General features: G+C 38.2%; 1 protein-coding gene across 1 annotated transcript; it reads left to right on the forward strand.

Annotated features, from left to right (window-relative positions):
• The first annotated feature begins 492 nt into the window (after positions 1 to 492).
• Positions 493 to 16927, forward strand: METAP2 (methionyl aminopeptidase 2). Its single transcript, XM_031057560.1, has 10 exons — positions 493 to 595; positions 3974 to 4039; positions 4390 to 4492; positions 9720 to 9881; positions 11564 to 11745; positions 11830 to 11924; positions 12010 to 12106; positions 12629 to 12732; positions 14938 to 15053; positions 16136 to 16927. The coding sequence occupies exons 1-10, from the start codon at positions 514 to 516 to the stop codon at positions 16386 to 16388; spliced, it is 1260 nt and encodes a 419-aa protein (XP_030913420.1). The 5' UTR covers positions 493 to 513; the 3' UTR covers positions 16389 to 16927.

Raw genomic sequence — 16927 nt, forward strand, 5'->3', positions numbered from 1 at the left:
AGACTGCCGCTGTAAGAGTCATCCCGCCTGGTGGAGGCTCTGCACCCCTCCCAAGTTCTCGGAGAGAGCTGGAGCAAGTCTGGGCAAATAGCGTAAAGGCGCAATGGTTTGGGTTTGTTTTAGCAGGCCATCAGTTAGCCATGATCGTGCTGTGCGTTTGTAATTATCTACCTCATGCCCATATTATCTCACAAGAGCAGGCTGCTGCTATGGGAAGAAGAATTAGTTACCCTGGCAAAAAAAGTAATCAGGCTAGATTAAAAGAAGTGTCAGGCTAATCTACCTTTATGTGCAGGTTTCATTAAAAGCACCTGTCATGGTACTGTCCTACAGCCTTACACTTTGGGGCTGCTTTAAGACAGAAAAAGGCATTAGGTACTGGGGTGTCTGTGGGATGAGTACAACATAATGTTTTTATAAAGCTTTGGGGGCTGTTTGTTACTAACATGGAGCTAATGTTTTACAGTAAGTCATACTTTAACTTTACAAACAGGACAAGAAACTGATAAAGAAATGGAAGGTGCTCTTGATGATGTAGCAAAACAATTGGACAAGCAAGCCCTGGAGGAGAAAGAAAAAGATGATGATGATGATGGCAAGTATAACTTATATTTTCTCTTAACATTTCCAGTTTCAGCTTCTTCTGAGACTCCCTTTTAACAGACTGTTTACAGATGTCTTGGTTTGATTTTGGTTGGGTTTCTATTTGGAGAGGTGAGATGTAGCAATCTATAGTTTCTACATTTGGCAATGATTTTGCTGTCACAGAGGTGTACATAGAAAAGTAACAGCAATACAGGCTTTGTTAAAGTTTGTGTTTTCAAGGATCTACCTGCTGAAGGGGAATGTTTAGTTTGAGATAAGGTAAGCTATAAATCATTCTCACCTGCATTACCACAGCCAGTAGACATTTATGTTCCAAATTATGTCTCTTATTCTTGGCTTAAAACATACAGAGAAAATTTTAAGGGAGCATTTTAATTAGTAGGTTTTACAGTCTTTACCAGTGACTTGAAACCTGCTTACCTGTAATTATAATTTTTCATTAAAATTGAATTTGGGGGGAAATTAATACATAAGCAAGACACATGCTTGTGCTGTGTAGCTGATTTTCTAAGCCAGAACCTTGAAAGTGTCTGTATTGAAATCCAGACCGAGTCCATCTTTTCTGTAGGAAGATCCAGTTAATATTTCCTTTGGTTTGATGGATGGTTCTCAACAGAAATGGATGTTTAAGAAAACACGTTTCTTAAAGTGGTAATTTAGTTTCATTTTTCTGAATTAGCATATAAAGTTGGCTCAACACTTTGAGCAGTCTGCTTAGAAATTTTCTTAGTTCACTTGCTGGAATTTGTCCTTCCAGAATGTCATTTTAAGGAATTGGGTATGGAAGTTCTAAAAAATTCAGTCAGAGTGCTGAGACATAGTAAGTAACAAATTTATCTTTGACCATTACCAATCTGCAGCATCAAGTTTAATGCAGGTGCCGTGCATAGAAATCTATTCTTATGGCTTGTTTTGTGGTATCTTTCAAATTATGGAGTTGAAATTAGTGCAATATGTGCTTTGCCATTATTGCAACTTTAGGAAGAAGTATCAAGAAGGGTAGTGAAAACTGTATACAATGGAAAGAAATCTTTGAAATCATTATAATAGTTAGAGTTCTATCTCAGGAGAAATAACAATGATAGTTGCAGATCAAATGCTGTGCTCTCCTACCCTTCTTACAGTATTAGAAAGCATAAAGCAATGAAGTGATGCTATGACTGAATTAATAATCTCTCTTTTTTTCCCCACATATTAGACTTGGATGTGTTTTTAGTAAAACTGATACTTTTGCAGAAAAGTTATAACTAACTGAAGTGTTTTGAAGACAGCTGTGTTCTTGCCTGTACTGGTTCTCACTATTCACCATCTTAATTGTGTAGTTTCAGAATTGTTTTATAAGACATGCTGCATTGGATTAAAATCAATAAAATACTTACTCCCTTTTTCCTTTTTTTTTTTTTCCTCTTGATAAGCCTGTAAGTGGATGGCCTCAAAAAGGAGATGCTATAACTTTTGAACTCTAGGAGAGATTAGCAAGTGCTCTGTGGATTTCCCTGGCCATGTTAAAATATGCTGATATGTAATATTTTTGCAAGATACTGTGCTAAGTTATTAAATGGCTATACCAAAATGATATAAGGTTGGAGTTCTGTTTCACAAAGACCTGAAATTGCTTTTCTGGTGACAGTTTTTTCCTTAGCAGCTAAGTAAGCTGAAGACAAACAGTGTTGGTAGATGCAGTAGTTCTGTTTCTGGCAGCACAGTTAGTCTGCAGCAGTCTTCAAGGACATGAAAGCATAGACAGGGCTGGTTTGGCTCACAGTTGGCAGTTTCACGTGCAGTGATGTATGAAAAAGCTACAATACCCAGATAGCAACAGCAGCAATATTTAAGAAATGCTGGGTTTTTTTTTCCTCTTCAGTTTAGGCCTAGCCTTTGAAAAAATAATCCAGAAATCTCTTGGTGAATGAACGGGAGTATGCATAGTGAATTTCTTTTATGAATGGTTTGGGCACTGCTCAAGGTCAAGACAAATGTGACAAAGTTATCACATTTTAAAGAAATTTATATGCACTGATAAGGATTTTTGGTTGCCTATGGAATACAGATTGATGAAGAATCTGGTAGGTTGGGACTTTTTATAGATACAAAGTATTTATGTTTGCAATTTGTTACAGAAACTTAAATTAAGATACTTAATGCCAAAATGAGCTGGGGAGGGGCAGGAGTGACACTACTGAAATTTGCCCCAGCTGCAGAATTACAGCACTCATCATGGCATAAAATTGCTGATTATATTGACCATCATGACAGGCTTGAAATCTAGTGACTGCAGCAGCTGGTCAGTGTTTTGGTTTGGTTTTTAATACAAGCTTCTGGATAAATGTGCTCAAAATGGAATGCTTTGACTTGATTCTAGAAGTTCTTTTCATTTTATTTTTTGCTGTAGTTGAAAATGTTCTATATGTAGATGAATAGTACTTGTCTGTTTTGAAAAGAATTTGTGGTTAGGACCAGAAGGCTTAGGTAGCTGATAGCACCTGAAGTACTGAGTATGAAGTAAGTAGGGATTGATTAGATGTAGCCAAATGTGAAGTCTTCAGGGTTGTTTTTACCTCCCAGATGTGACTGTAAATGGTGTGGCTGATTCTTGGTGCTTACCTACTGTGCTCCCTGGAAACCTGGGATAGATTCATCGAATGTTTTGGGTTGGAGGGACCTTTAAAGGTCATCTGGTCCAAGGCCCTGCAATGAGCTGGGATATCTTCAGGCAGATCACATTGCTCAAAGCTCCATTCAGCCTGACCCTGACTATTTCCAGGGATGGGGCATCTTCACCTCTCTGGGAAGCCTGTTCCAGTGTTTGAGCACCCTTGTATCTCGCACATTCAGTGCTTTTGCTGAGAGTGTTGTTTGTGACCTTCCCGGTTATCTCAAGATTAAATTTACCCTGGCCTAGAATGCTGTCATTTTCACTTCTCTGGGATCTTTACCTTTCCAGATGCAGTACGTTCTTTTAGCTGAGGATCAGAAGATGGGGTGGATGCAGTAGTTTCTAGCTTTTTGTTAGCTGTTGTGTCTAATACAGTGTCCTTTAACAATTCCATGCATCTGCTTGCCTGAATTGAGACCAGGGGAATATGAGGTAGGACTTTCTGAAAACACTTTAGCTGAGCTCTCTTTTTTCCTCTGTTTGGTGATATGTTTGTTGTCAACTTTCAAAACTATTTTCTTAGGTCTGTGTTTGGTGTAGGGACTGAAAATGCTGATGGTTTGGTGGCAGCTTCTGGATGTTGTCTTTTAATCCATTAAATTCTGCTGTGAGATAAGTGTTTTCAGAGAGTCCAGATGTTGTTGTGTTCTATTCAAACTTTGGTTCTTTTAAGATTATTTTATGTTTAGCTGAGCACTTTCTTTCCTATAGATGGAGATGGTGAAGGAGATGGAGCAACTGGGAAAAAGAAGAAGAAGAAGAAAAAGAAGAAAGGACGTAGGTATCAAGCACAAAAATAAAGACTATATGAATATTTGGTATTAAGTGTGTGCAAGTGCTGGTCTTGCAGCTGAAACAAATTTAAGGGTGCACTTTGTGTTTTTAGGCTAAGTCTGGCCAAGTTATCTTCTTTCTGGTATCCCTGAATGCCATTGAGGGCATTCACTGGCCTGGAGCATTGGTTAAATGAAGTCATATGAGGGCTTCGTGATACAATGTTGTCTTGGTAGAAGCCCAGATTCTAGTTAAGGGGATCTTAATAACTTCTGCTGTTTAACTTTTATGGTTGAAATAAGAGGGTTAGTATTTCCAGAGTCCCGTGTGTAACACTTTCTTATACTTAACAGCTAAGGTCCAGACAGATCCACCTTCTATTCCAATATGTGATCTATTCCCCAGCAATGTCTTCCCAAAGGGAGAAGAATGTGAATATCCACCAACACAAGATGGGTGAGTGTTTTAAGTTTAAGGAAGAAATGCTTTCATTTTGATGTGCTGCAAAAAATATTAATGTGCAACTAAATGGACAAAATGAGTAATGTGCTTTGGGTTTTGCCCTTTTTTCCTTTAACTGGATTATCAAGGAACTCAATACTGGTTTTCAGGCCAGAAATGTTTTTCTTTCCCTCCCCTTTTAATTAAGGTGCAGCCAGTATGAGCAGAATTGCTGTGAGGCAGGAGGCCCTTGAGACCCATGGTGCTGACAGACTTTCAGCAGGCAGCTTGTAAGAAAAACTTTGCCTGAGTTAGAAATGAGTTGAAGGTTTAAAATTCAGGGAGATGAGACACTATTATGCAGCAGTTTTGTGGCCATTGAGATGCCAACTTTTTGTTACTTATTTTTTGGTAGAGACATGTCAGCCTCTCCATTTAATTTAAAAGCCTACCTGGTATATTCTGTACTTTGCTTCTCTCTCTTGGAATTAACATGTAGTTATTGTAACCTCACCTGTTTTTGTAACTCATAGTAATGTGGGAATACCATGCAATTGCACTAAACAAAAAACAGCTTCCAGTGGCTCACTGGAACAGAGATCTGCACCCTTATGTTTTTACAGGAGACTACTATTTCTTTGTGCATTGTCAGAAACTGGGACATACTAACTTGAATGACTTTTCCTGACTTTTTTTTTTCCTATGTGAAATGTTGTGGAAGGTCATATTTTACCTGGGAGAGACACAGGATGCATGGCACAGGATTAACTTGAATTGTATACAAACTTGAATGAAAAGACCAAATATTACTCAGATCTTTTAAACTTCCCTGGAAATATTGAATCAAAGCTCTGAAAAAATAGTTTAAACCAAAGGGAGAGAGTAGGTAGATATTTGTATGTCTGAAAGCATTGTCTGATTTCAATGACTTTTATTTCAGAATGAAAGTACTCTGGAATGTTGTTTTTATTAGTTTTTAAAAGTCAATGCCTATTTCTCATGGAATGTAAGTAAAATAAGTAAGAGAAGTAATGCTTCCAGTACCTCCTCTAAGTTGTGTTCAGGTAATACGGTTTCATTTTTATGAGATGAAAATTTGCTTTCGAGGAAGCTTCTTCTTTTTCATTGCTTTAGTTTGAACACAATTTCCAAGATCAGCATGCTAATGAAGTGCTTGCACAGGATAGTTCTGACAGGCTGATCCAGGAGTGATTCCTTAATGTTTAAGAGTTAAGTATTTAAGCTGGGCCATGTTCATAAGAATATTATTTAAACCAGGAAATTAGATAATAAACAACTTAATCATGTACATAGTTTATTAACAAATAACACACTATTTTTACACCTCTAATACATATTCAGCTATTGAAGATTAAAATACTTTCTCTTTTTAACTACTATTTATTGAAAAGAAAAAGGACAAAAGCCATAAAAACAAACCTCCTTTCATAACAGGATTTAAGTGGGGTGTCTCTTCTGGACCTGATGTTCTGCTATGGAGGAAGAATATATGCTTCTAAGGAACCTGAAATAGTTTCCTCATGTAATGTGCTTAAGCAAATATGTGCTTAGTTTTCTTCCTAATTTAAATATTCAAATCTTGCTATGCTACTTTAGTATTTCCTAATATAAGCCACTGCTTAAATTAGTAGCTGACATTAATGCCAGGACATTTCATATTCTGAGTAATTCCTTCATTTTATATATTGGTGGAGCATTTTTGTGCCATGTCTTATTCATGCTGAGGTCAGTAGGGTTTTGCCTTTGATTTTTTTAAGAGTTGCACTTCTATTCTTAACTGTTAATGTCTTGTGCTTTCTAAAGTTACCTCTCATCAACCCACAATTGTGTATTTTGTGTGAGAAGTTCAGCTAGAAGTGGGCGTCATTCAAATTTCAGCCTAAAAATAATAGCAGATAATCAATGCTTCCATAGACAACAGACTAACAGGTTTAACATTTTTATATCTCCAGTTGTTTGGGGGCGGGGGGGGGTGTTTAGATGGTTTTTTTGAAGCTTGTGTTTTTTCTTGCAGATGTGGGAATTTGAAATGATACAACCGGGAGGGCAGAAAAGAAATAAGCAGTATTTCTTGATACACCAATTTTGTTAAAGTAAAATTCAGGAATTCTTGACCCTGCCTACTTGTTTCTGCCTCTTTGCTGTTACAGAGTCACAGACTGGTTTGCTTTGGAAGGTACCTTGAAGATGAGCTAGTTCCAACCCCCCTGCCATAGGCAGGAACACCTTCCACAGCTTCTCTGGGCAGCCTGTTCCAGTGCCTTTCACATCCTCATAGTAAATGATTTCTTCCTAGCTTCTAATCTAAACCTACCATCTTTCAGTTTATAGCCATTACCCCTTGTCCTGTCACTACATGACCTTGGAAAAAGCTCTCCCTTTTAGGTTCTGGAATGTGCTATGAGGTCTGCCCAGAGCCTTCCCTTCTCCAGGCTGCAGGACCCCACCTATTCTCAGCCTGTCTTCACAGAAGTGGTGCTTACAGCCATGATCATCTTAATGGCCCTCCTCTGCACTCTTTGAAACAGCTCCACATCTTTCTTATCTTGGGGGCCCCAGAGCTGAATGTAATACTCCAGGTGGGGTCTCACAAGAATGCAGTAGAGGGGCAGAATCACCTTCCTTGACCTGCTGGCCACACTGCTTTTGATGCAACCCAGTGTATGACTTGGCTTTCTGGGCTGTAAGTGCACATTGCTAGGTCATGTGGAGCTTCTTGTCCACCAACATCCCCAAATCCTTCTCCTCAGAGCTGCTCTCAATCCATTCTTCACCCAGCCTGTGTTTGTGAGGGGATTGTCCTGACCCAGGTTGCAGAACCGTGCACTTGGCCTTGTTGAATGTCATGAGGTTCACACAGGCCCACCTCTCAACCTTGTAATGGTCCCTCTGGATGGCATCCCTTCCCTCCAGTATGACTGGACTATCTGGGGGAAGATAATCTGAGGAAATTATTTTCTAGATTTCTTTGATCACTATAATCTAAATTACAGTGTGATCCTGTAAAGATTTGTACTGGTGAAAACCGCAGGCTGTAACTGGAGTGAAGAGCTGGACCAAATGGTTTGGAGCAAGAGTTGAATTTTTTCAGCTGACATGTGACAGGCAGCACATTAGGGGAAAAAAAAAGCTTGTTAGCTCATGTACCTGTGGGAGGACTTGATGTTTAGCATGAGGCCTTCATCTGACCAACTGATTCTTCATGTGTCCTGAAGTGCTTAGGCCCTAGCAGAAATTCTTGTTGCCTCCCTTCCTGAGCTCCCAGGTGGCAGTAGTGCAGCTTTTTCAACAAAATGCTAGGGTCTGAAACAGTGTTTTTACATATAGAGAGGCAGTTCTGTCCCCCAGTTGACTTGTGTGAAGTGACTATATGCTGAAATACAGTAAGACAGAGTGAGGATGGCTTCCTGCCAGTTTGCTGGAGTTGCGCTGAAGTCTGTGACAGATGGCAGAGCAGCTGCCCAGACTTTGTCAGCAATTCTTGCTACCAAGGGGTGTTTGCTGCTGGAATCCAGAACAGTCTGAAAGGATCTTTGAGTCTCTGTCCCCAGTGTTTTTCTGCAGTGCACCTTTTCCATCTTCAATGACTACTGTGCTGGCGGGAGTCCAGTTTTCTAGTGGCAGTGCAGGAGCCCAGGTTTTACAGCACGTTGCTTTCTTTTTTGGGTAGAATTTGCTGGATTGAGGCAAATTGTAAGAGTAGTATGTGTGATGCTTGCTATTGGAGCAAGAAAACTGCTGAGAAAGGTAAATGTGGGATTTCTGCTTTACACTTTTATCTGAAAAGAAGCAGAAAGTTCATTGGAAACAAGCAAAAGGGTTTCAAAATATTTTGTATCCTCTGATCATCTTGAGGAAGATTTATGGAATAGCCTGTTATCCTCCTTTTATTTTGAAATACTCAGTATAAATATGTATACTTATCTACATATAAGTATATATTCTTAGTTCAAAATGCAGCAAAACTCAAGGGCATAGTCTCTTCATTCACTTGTACCTGTTTTTTGGCTGTAAGGAAAACTCAAAGTGGAGCTAAGATACGTGTCTGTGAAACAGGTAAAAAGCTACACCTTTGGATTTCAAAAACTAATCCTTTACACTCTGTGTACTCAGTTGTTTGCTTAGAATCAACTCATTTGCATTAATTTCTAAATTTGAACATCAGTGTATTTCAGCATCTTTGGTACATCTTGTCTACCACCCATTTTCTCTGAAGACCCAACTGCCAGCATGTGTAGCTGTGTATTGTTCTAGTAGTTTTTGTCTTGCATACCATGTACAGAGTTCTTTGAGTCATCACTGGGGTTTTTTGCACTATTATGTGGCTACAGCTTCACCGTTTGAAGGGTTATCTCTACCTTGTAGTCAGAGTAGTCTTCTACTAAGCTAAGTTCTGACAGTTGTTGGAGTACTTTAATTATGTTTTTGTTTGTTTGCTTTCATGGAACCTTAGTCACATTGGATTTTTGCATAATACAAAATATATTCAAAGCTAATCTTATACTTAATCCTATATTTAAAAATATTTATGTATTTCTTCTATGAACCTACCAAAGAGCCAGAATGAGTGGTGCTCTCCCATAACAAATGTTAATTCACCATCCAGCCCATTTAGAAAGTAACATTCTGGCATGTGTCATACTTACCATGCACTGTGTTAGGTGTTATTAGTTAAATATTCTGAGCGTGACTGGAAATAATACTGGAACTGCAACCTCTTAAATTTTGAAGATGCTTATTGTCTGTGTCAGCAACAGTTTCTAGGCCAAGCAGTCACACTACAGTGCTGAGGGTCATCTCTATACAGGAACAATGCTGTCTGAATGAATAAGATTGTGAAAAAAATAAACTTTTTGCATGAGTAGAGCCTGATGCAGTTTTTTGCCCTGCTAAACTTAAGGTGGAGTTGTAGGCATTAATATGAATTTTGTACGCCTGTTCTGTGTCTTTGAACACTTGGGCATCCTTCAAGCACCCTGCTTGTCCGGGCCTTTGGTAGGATGTTACTGCCTTTCACAGCCGCTAGTCTGTGGTACTGAGAGATTTTAATTTTTTTTAAATAGGCTTCCTTTATTCTGAAAATTGTAGAAATCAGGATCTTTTCTTACAGAAGGGAATGTAGACCTGACTGGTTAATAAACACTTTGCAGGCTTTAGACAGAAGTTATAATGACTGCTGTGATTATCGTAACTTGTTTGAAACCTTTCCTTTATTTTCAAGGCGAACTGCTGCTTGGAGAATAACTAGTGAAGAAAAGAAAGCGCTAGACCAAGCCAGTGAGGAAATCTGGAATGATTTTCGGGAGGCTGCAGAGGCACACAGACAAGTGAGGAAATACGTTATGAGCTGGATAAAACCTGGAATGACAATGATAGAAATCTGGTGAGGACACGCATCTTCTAGAAGACCTGTGCTGTAGATTTTTCTTCATTTTCCAAAGGGGGAGAGATTTACTCTCAGTTTTGTGTACTCAATTCACTGTGTAATGAGTGTTGGGGAGATTTGTATTTGAGGTACACAACCACTGTTGCCAATTATTTCCTTTAAGATTCCTCTTGCATTTTTAGCTTATGCAGCTTTACAAGGCCTGGGATTATACTGAATTTTAAACTAAGCTTTCCATGATGTTCATGTACTTCGATTATATGCTTCATTTAATTTTCTGTGCCTTTGCTGCTCTGCAGCAGTGCTGGGAGAAGCAGCAATAGCAGCACTGCTGCTGCTGCTTGCCAGAATTGTCATGAAATGCCTTGTGGACAGTGAGGTGCAGTCTGTGCTGGGGACTGGGCAAGGAGGCATAAAACCAGCATGGCTGTGTATTCAGTCCAGGGCAGGAAGGTTTGGACTGTGTTTAGTCTTCACTGACTGACTGTTGTTTCTGGTGGAAACACAGTGGGGTTTTTTGTTATTCTCAGTTAGTAAGAAATAAGTGAGCAAATGGATTCAGATGAATGTGAATTTGATTAAATTTAAAGAAAGAATTAGCCTGGACTGATTTTTGTGATTCTTCCAACTATTACTTTTTCTGTCCTTCAGTTTATCTAGATTGAATGTCTACTGTCCAAGTACTGCACTGATCCAGAACAGTTTAGCTTCCAAAATCAGGTGCTTTCAGCCTGGTGTGACTGAGGACTGTGCTGACAAGAGTAGGATAGTAAGAAAGCTAATGAGAGCTGATCCCCAAGGTAACTGTGCAAGGATAACAGAAAGACATAATATGCCATGAGGGAAAGTAGAAGAAAGGCAGCTCAGTTGTCTGGGTGAAACAAATCTGTCTTAGTGAATTATACAGATGGGCTGTTCTAAGCACACATTTTCTCTAAACATGACTGTTCTTGCTAATGTACCTCAGATTATGGGACCTTGCTGATTAAAATATGCTCTCTTTTTTCATATTTCTCTGGCTTTCTTAAAATCAGAGTTTGGTGCAGTGCAGTGAGCTGCAGTTTACCTCATTCACTGACACTGAAGGAGAATGCACTGTTGGATGTGTATTTGTGGATTTGCAGTAGCTAGCATCTTGAGATTAGACAAAACCAAAAAACAAATGCTAGTCTCACAAGGTTTTATTTTATCATAGTTATGACTCAGGTTTTTTTTAAAAAGTCCTTTTGCAATCAGAGGGCTTTTTTATAAATTAGAGGCTTTACCTCCATTTTCCCACCTCCTTTTAAATCACAGTAATTGTAAAGAATGCATTTAATTTGCCTAAACTCTGGTTGTCTAACCTCTGCTGTTCAGGAAGAATTGATTAAATGTACCTTGTAAGGATAAATCTTTTAAACCTAAATTAAAAACAATATAGAAGGACTCATTTTTGCCCAAGCAGGGGTAGAAGAGGAAACAACACAAAGAGCTGAAGATTGTTGTGTTATGCCTATGTTTTTCTGCCTAGGGTTGTCTGTCTACTTAGCTTTCAAATAGTTTGATTTGACATAAAAACATATGCTTTAATATTTTTCTGAGGTTTTGTTCTTGCATTGATTTATTTGAAGTCATCATAAGAGGTACTAATGACAACTATCCTCTTCTTTTTTTTCTTCTCCCTCCCCTCTGCCTTTCAGTGAAAAACTAGAAGACTGCTCACGTAAGCTGATAAAGGAAAATGGTTTAAATGCAGGTCTTGCATTTCCTACGGGGTGTTCTCTGAATAATTGTGCTGCCCACTACACTCCCAATGCTGGAGATCCAACAGTCCTGCAATACAATGATATTTGCAAAATAGATTTTGGAACACATATTAGTGGTTAGTTTTCATTTATTAATTAAAACCTTGAGAATGTTCTTCAGTGCAAATACGATGAAGCTAACTAACTTCTGCTGATTTCAGGTCGTATTATTGACTGTGCTTTTACAGTCACGTTCAATCCAAAGTATGACAGACTATTACAAGCTGTAAAGGATGCCACAAATACTGGAATAAAGGTATGATCCTTATGTAAGTAATTTACAAAGACTTTTTCAGTAAATGTTGTGATTATTTTCCATTTATATTTGCATTTATTTTTAGTGTGCTGGAATAGATGTACGTCTCTGTGATGTGGGAGAGGCCATACAAGAAGTTATGGAGTCTTATGAAGTTGAAATTGATGGCAAAACATACCAAGGCAAGTTATTTTCTTCATACAGGGATAGTTGTTTTAGAAGTGTGGACCTGTATATAGATTTGTATAAATACTGATTTCCACATAGGATATTGAAAATACTTTTCTGCTAGAAGTATGGTATGAGTCTTGCATAAATACATGTTCATGGCTGGCTTGCTTTCCTTTGGAGAAATGTTCTTGCTTTATGCTTCCAAGTATTTTATCTCTAACAGATAAGATGATAAGATGAATGCTAAACAGCAGTTTTGAACTGTACAGATAATTTGATACTTGCTGTTTGGCTTTATTTAATAAGCTTGTTGGAGTTGCCGCTCTTTAATAATGAAGCCTTGCTAAAGCGTACAAAACTAACCTGTGTTTTGGCTGGTGTTTGTACAAGATACGTGGATAGTTCTGTGTTTGGTTCCCTGCAGTATGATGACTCCCTATTACTCTTTTAATATGGGATAACAAACCAAATTGCCCTAAAGGGTTCACCATTTGTTAGGCAATTGCCTGTAATATTCATGTTCTCTTCCAAAGTGAAGCCAATCCGCAATTTGAACGGACACTCCATTGGGCCATACAGGATACATGCAGGAAAAACAGTACCCATTGTGAAAGGAGGAGAAGCCACAAGAATGGAGGTGAGTTGAGTTCTTTATTCCTTCTGTTAGATTTTCCCAGTATCATTGCAAGAATAGTATTTCTGTGCACTTTTGAGTTGTAGTTTTTGTGATTCTGGTGAAAAATTGCAGTGGAATAACTGCTGTACTGTGTAATGCTCCTGTACAGGAGTACTTCTGTCTCAGTGCCTTCTTCATTTTAGCCCTGGGGTGTTCATTATCTAACACTTCCTGAAATTGAAGCCTTGGAACATTGCTATTTAAAAAACACATCACCAAACAAACCAAAAGAAACCCACCACTGTTGAAATCTGAATGCCGTAGTAATACTTACTGAAACTCCTGCATATTTACTTCTCAGTGTGTTTATGTCATTAAATGGGGTGTTGGAATGTTGCATTTAGGAACATGGAAAAGAACAGAAATTCATATTTAGGGGTGAACTGGAATTCAGGAAATCAGAGTTTTCCTGAATGACTTGCAGGTCATTCATACTCCTTGTTTGTTTCTTCTGTAATGAAATCTTCTCTCACTCCGGTAATTCTTGATAAATACATCTGAAGTGTAGTTTTGGATAACTTTTTGTGAGTACTGTTAGATACAGTATTTTTCTTGAAAAGCTTCCAATGTAGTTTTTCTCTGCAGATACAAAGTAATTAAGTGTATTTGTAGTTAATGTGAGAGGCTTGTTCAAAGATGTTGTTTGGGTAGTGTTCTGGAGCAGGGGAAAGGCAATGGCTGTACCTGTTGGGAAGGCAGTATTCAAACATGGAACCTGAGATTTAGCCATCATTTTCGCTAAAGCTCTTGTTCTCATGAGATAAGATTTAAAAGATGGGTGATGAGACAAGAAGCTTTTAATTTTATTCTAAGCTTCATCACTAATGATCACCAGTAAGTCTTATCAGGATAGGTAAGACTTGTAAGAGCTGAATAGGTACAGGTGTGGTCTGGACAGGATTGTTTTTTGAGGTAGGCTCACTCTCATCACCCAAAACTTGTATCATAGTTGTTGACCTATGATGTGCACAAAAAGGCAAAGTTTAAACTATCTTATCTATAAGACTGTGCAAAGGGATTAAGAGTATTGGAAAAGGAAGATAGAAAAACTTGTGTGTTCTTCTTAGTTTGACTTAGTTAATGGTTTGGCTTTGGGGAGAAGACTTTTTCTAATTTCTTCAGCTTCTGTAGGTTACTTAGGACACAATTCTACATCATTAAGTACTGTGAGTTTGACAATGAAGAATGTGAAGCATAGCCAAGGTCTTGCTGTACTGTGCTAATTATAGTATCAAACTGCAATCCAGGGAGTTTTTTGTGACTAACAGAGCCTCTGATGATCCTTATTCAGAAAAAGTGGGTTTTAAGTGAATCTTGTGGCAGCATTGTATGGGGCTTTTTGAGGGTTGTTTTTTTTAAACGAGTCAGTTGAATATTCAGCGACATCTTCAAAAGTTTGTCTTGAATTTGAAGCCTGTTACTGCTTTTCATATGGCTTCTCATTCTGGGCTGGTGACTTTAAAAGTAGCTTAATAAAATAAACAGTGAACTCATAGTGTCCATCAGTGTTTGATGTCATGGCTTTTTAAGTCCCTGTCACAGTCCTGCTGTTAAGGATGTATGAATGCACTTGGCAGAAATGAGTTTGTATAATGGCATTTTAGTATGTTCTTAGCTAGAATTTTGATAATGCCCTTGCAGATATGTATCACCTTCATTTCTTGAAGAAATTCATCTTGTGGAATGAAAATGAGCAGGTTAAGGGTAGATACTAGCACCTGTTACCAGAAAATTCTTGCAGAAATTGGGCAGAAAGTTCATCAGTGGAGTAAGTGTCTGTAATCAACATCTACTTGCTATCTCTAAACTATACATATCCTAGGACTTATACCTGAATAGCACAGGAGAAGTACCTCCAAGTAGCAAATGCAGTCTCTTAGCTATGTTAGATGTAGGCCTTGACAATGTTTTAACTGCAAGGACTTTGAGAAGTTGTGACTAGAAACATGCTGATGCTTCTGGCTTGAAATAAAATGCTATTAATGTCAATGATAGTTGTAACTCTAATGTGTGAAATCTCCATGCTGAATTTTTTCTACATTGATTTGACAATTTAATCTATTCCCATTTAATTACTTGTGTTCAGAAGTGTAATACTGAGATATTGTATCAGAATGACACAATGTCACATTTTCATATTGCATCATGTTCCTTTTTTCTCCTTAGGAAGGTGAAGTGTATGCCATAGAAACCTTTGGTAGCACAGGAAAAGGCGTCGTTCATGATGATATGGAGTGTTCTCATTACATGAAGAACTTTGATGTTGGGCATGTGCCAATAAGGTTGGATTTTGTTGGTGTATTTTGATAAAGCTACCACCCCCTTGGGATTCAAATTTGATACAATGCATGTTCTTCACTAATTAATGAGGCTGTTGGAGGACTTGAGGGGCAATACTAGCAATATTGTTACAAAATACACTCTCGGTGGAATAACGCAGAATTATTTCCAAGAAACTGAAAATGGAGAAAATAGGTTTTCAGAATACAATCTTCCTGCCATTATTTTTAATATATAGATTATATTTGTGTATTCACCTGTGTATTAAATGTATAGTGGGTTTTTTTAGTCAGTATCTGTACTGTGGTTGTGTGCCACAATCTTTGGCTTATTGCTGTTCCCAGATTAAGCTATTTGTGCCGCTTTATTTTATGGATATTTTGAGAGTTTTTGTTTTAGTGCATTGCTGTAAAACGAAGAAATTCCTCATTTTTAATTTCACTGGGTTTGCATTTTGTCATTTTTAGGAATGCAACATATTTTCTGAAACAAAGACCACTCTGGTCAGAAATATAGCAGGCAGACATGCTTTTCCATAGCACATACCAGGAATGTGAGAGAGGATGGGAAGAATTAGACTAAAGATCGCAAAGAAACTGCTTGACTGCAACTAAACTTAGTTCTTAGAAGATCTGTAAATATATATTTTTTATGCCTGTATATTTTAAGAAGTATGGATAAAAAGCTTACTGAGTATTTACTTCAGAAGTGAAAACTCGGCATTTTAAACCATCAAGCTTCTGCCAAAATTAGTTCAGATTACTGACCACTCTGAATCAGGAACAGTTCTGTTTTTCTTTATAAAATGAAATGTCCTTTTATTTTTTAAGAGAGAGATTTCTGTCCCCGTGTTTAGTTTAGCTTGCAGATAGGTTCACAATCTGTTTTGCAGGTGAAGAGTGCACTTCATTTTCTAAAGAAAAGATATGATTGATGTAGAAAGACATCCCAAGTCTAAGCAGTCTGAAAAGACCTTGCAGTCTAACCTTACTCTTAGTTGGTGTGGTTTATTTCTGTAGTGAATGCATGCTGGTGATACCTCTTTCTTCTCCAACGTGTTCTTGTTTGGTTTTTTCCCTCCAAGGCTTCCAAGAGCGAAACACTTGCTAAACGTTATCAACGAAAACTTTGGTACTCTTGCCTTCTGCCGGCGGTGGCTGGATCGCCTGGGGGAGAGCAAATACCTGATGGCGCTGAAGAACCTGTGCGACCTGGGCATCGTGGATCCCTACCCGCCCCTGTGCGACATCAAGGGCTCCTACACGGCGCAGTTCGAGCACACCATCCTGCTGCGCCCCACCTGCAAGGAGGTCGTCAGCAGGGGCGACGACTACTAACTCAGAGCCACCTCAGCACCTTTGTACTCCAGGCTTTCTTGGAACATACTCTACCAGAATTAATTTGCAACACATTGTCTGTTTTAACAGTGGACCGATGTTAATACTTTCCGTATTTGGAAAGGAAGGAATTTAATCTAAGGCAAGTCTTCTAATTGTAACTAACCATGGAAAAAGCTTTCAGGCCTTTAGAAATATTTCAAAAGTTACTTATTTTTTCTGTTCAGGGAAATACGTGCTATAAAGCTCAATTTTTAGTTTGGAATGAGTTATACATTTTGTTCTGAACATTTATGATAAAAGATGCTTTTCAAATATTTATATGACCATATTCCTACTTGAATGCTTTGAATGACTACACCTGATTTCTGCGCCCCAGTCCTCTATGATATTGCCTTTTAAACTTCCTGGAATCCATTTTGTAAAAAATAAAGATAAATTTTCAAATCTGAAAATATATATAATTTTTAGAAGTCTGGTTATGATTCTGGTCAGGAGTCCACTGGGAAACTGCTCTATTAAATATTTTACAAACTTGA

Source organism: Geospiza fortis, unplaced genomic scaffold (assembly GCF_000277835.1).
Source record: "Geospiza fortis unplaced genomic scaffold, GeoFor_1.0 scaffold186, whole genome shotgun sequence".
Taxonomy (NCBI): Eukaryota; Metazoa; Chordata; class Aves; order Passeriformes; family Thraupidae; genus Geospiza; species Geospiza fortis.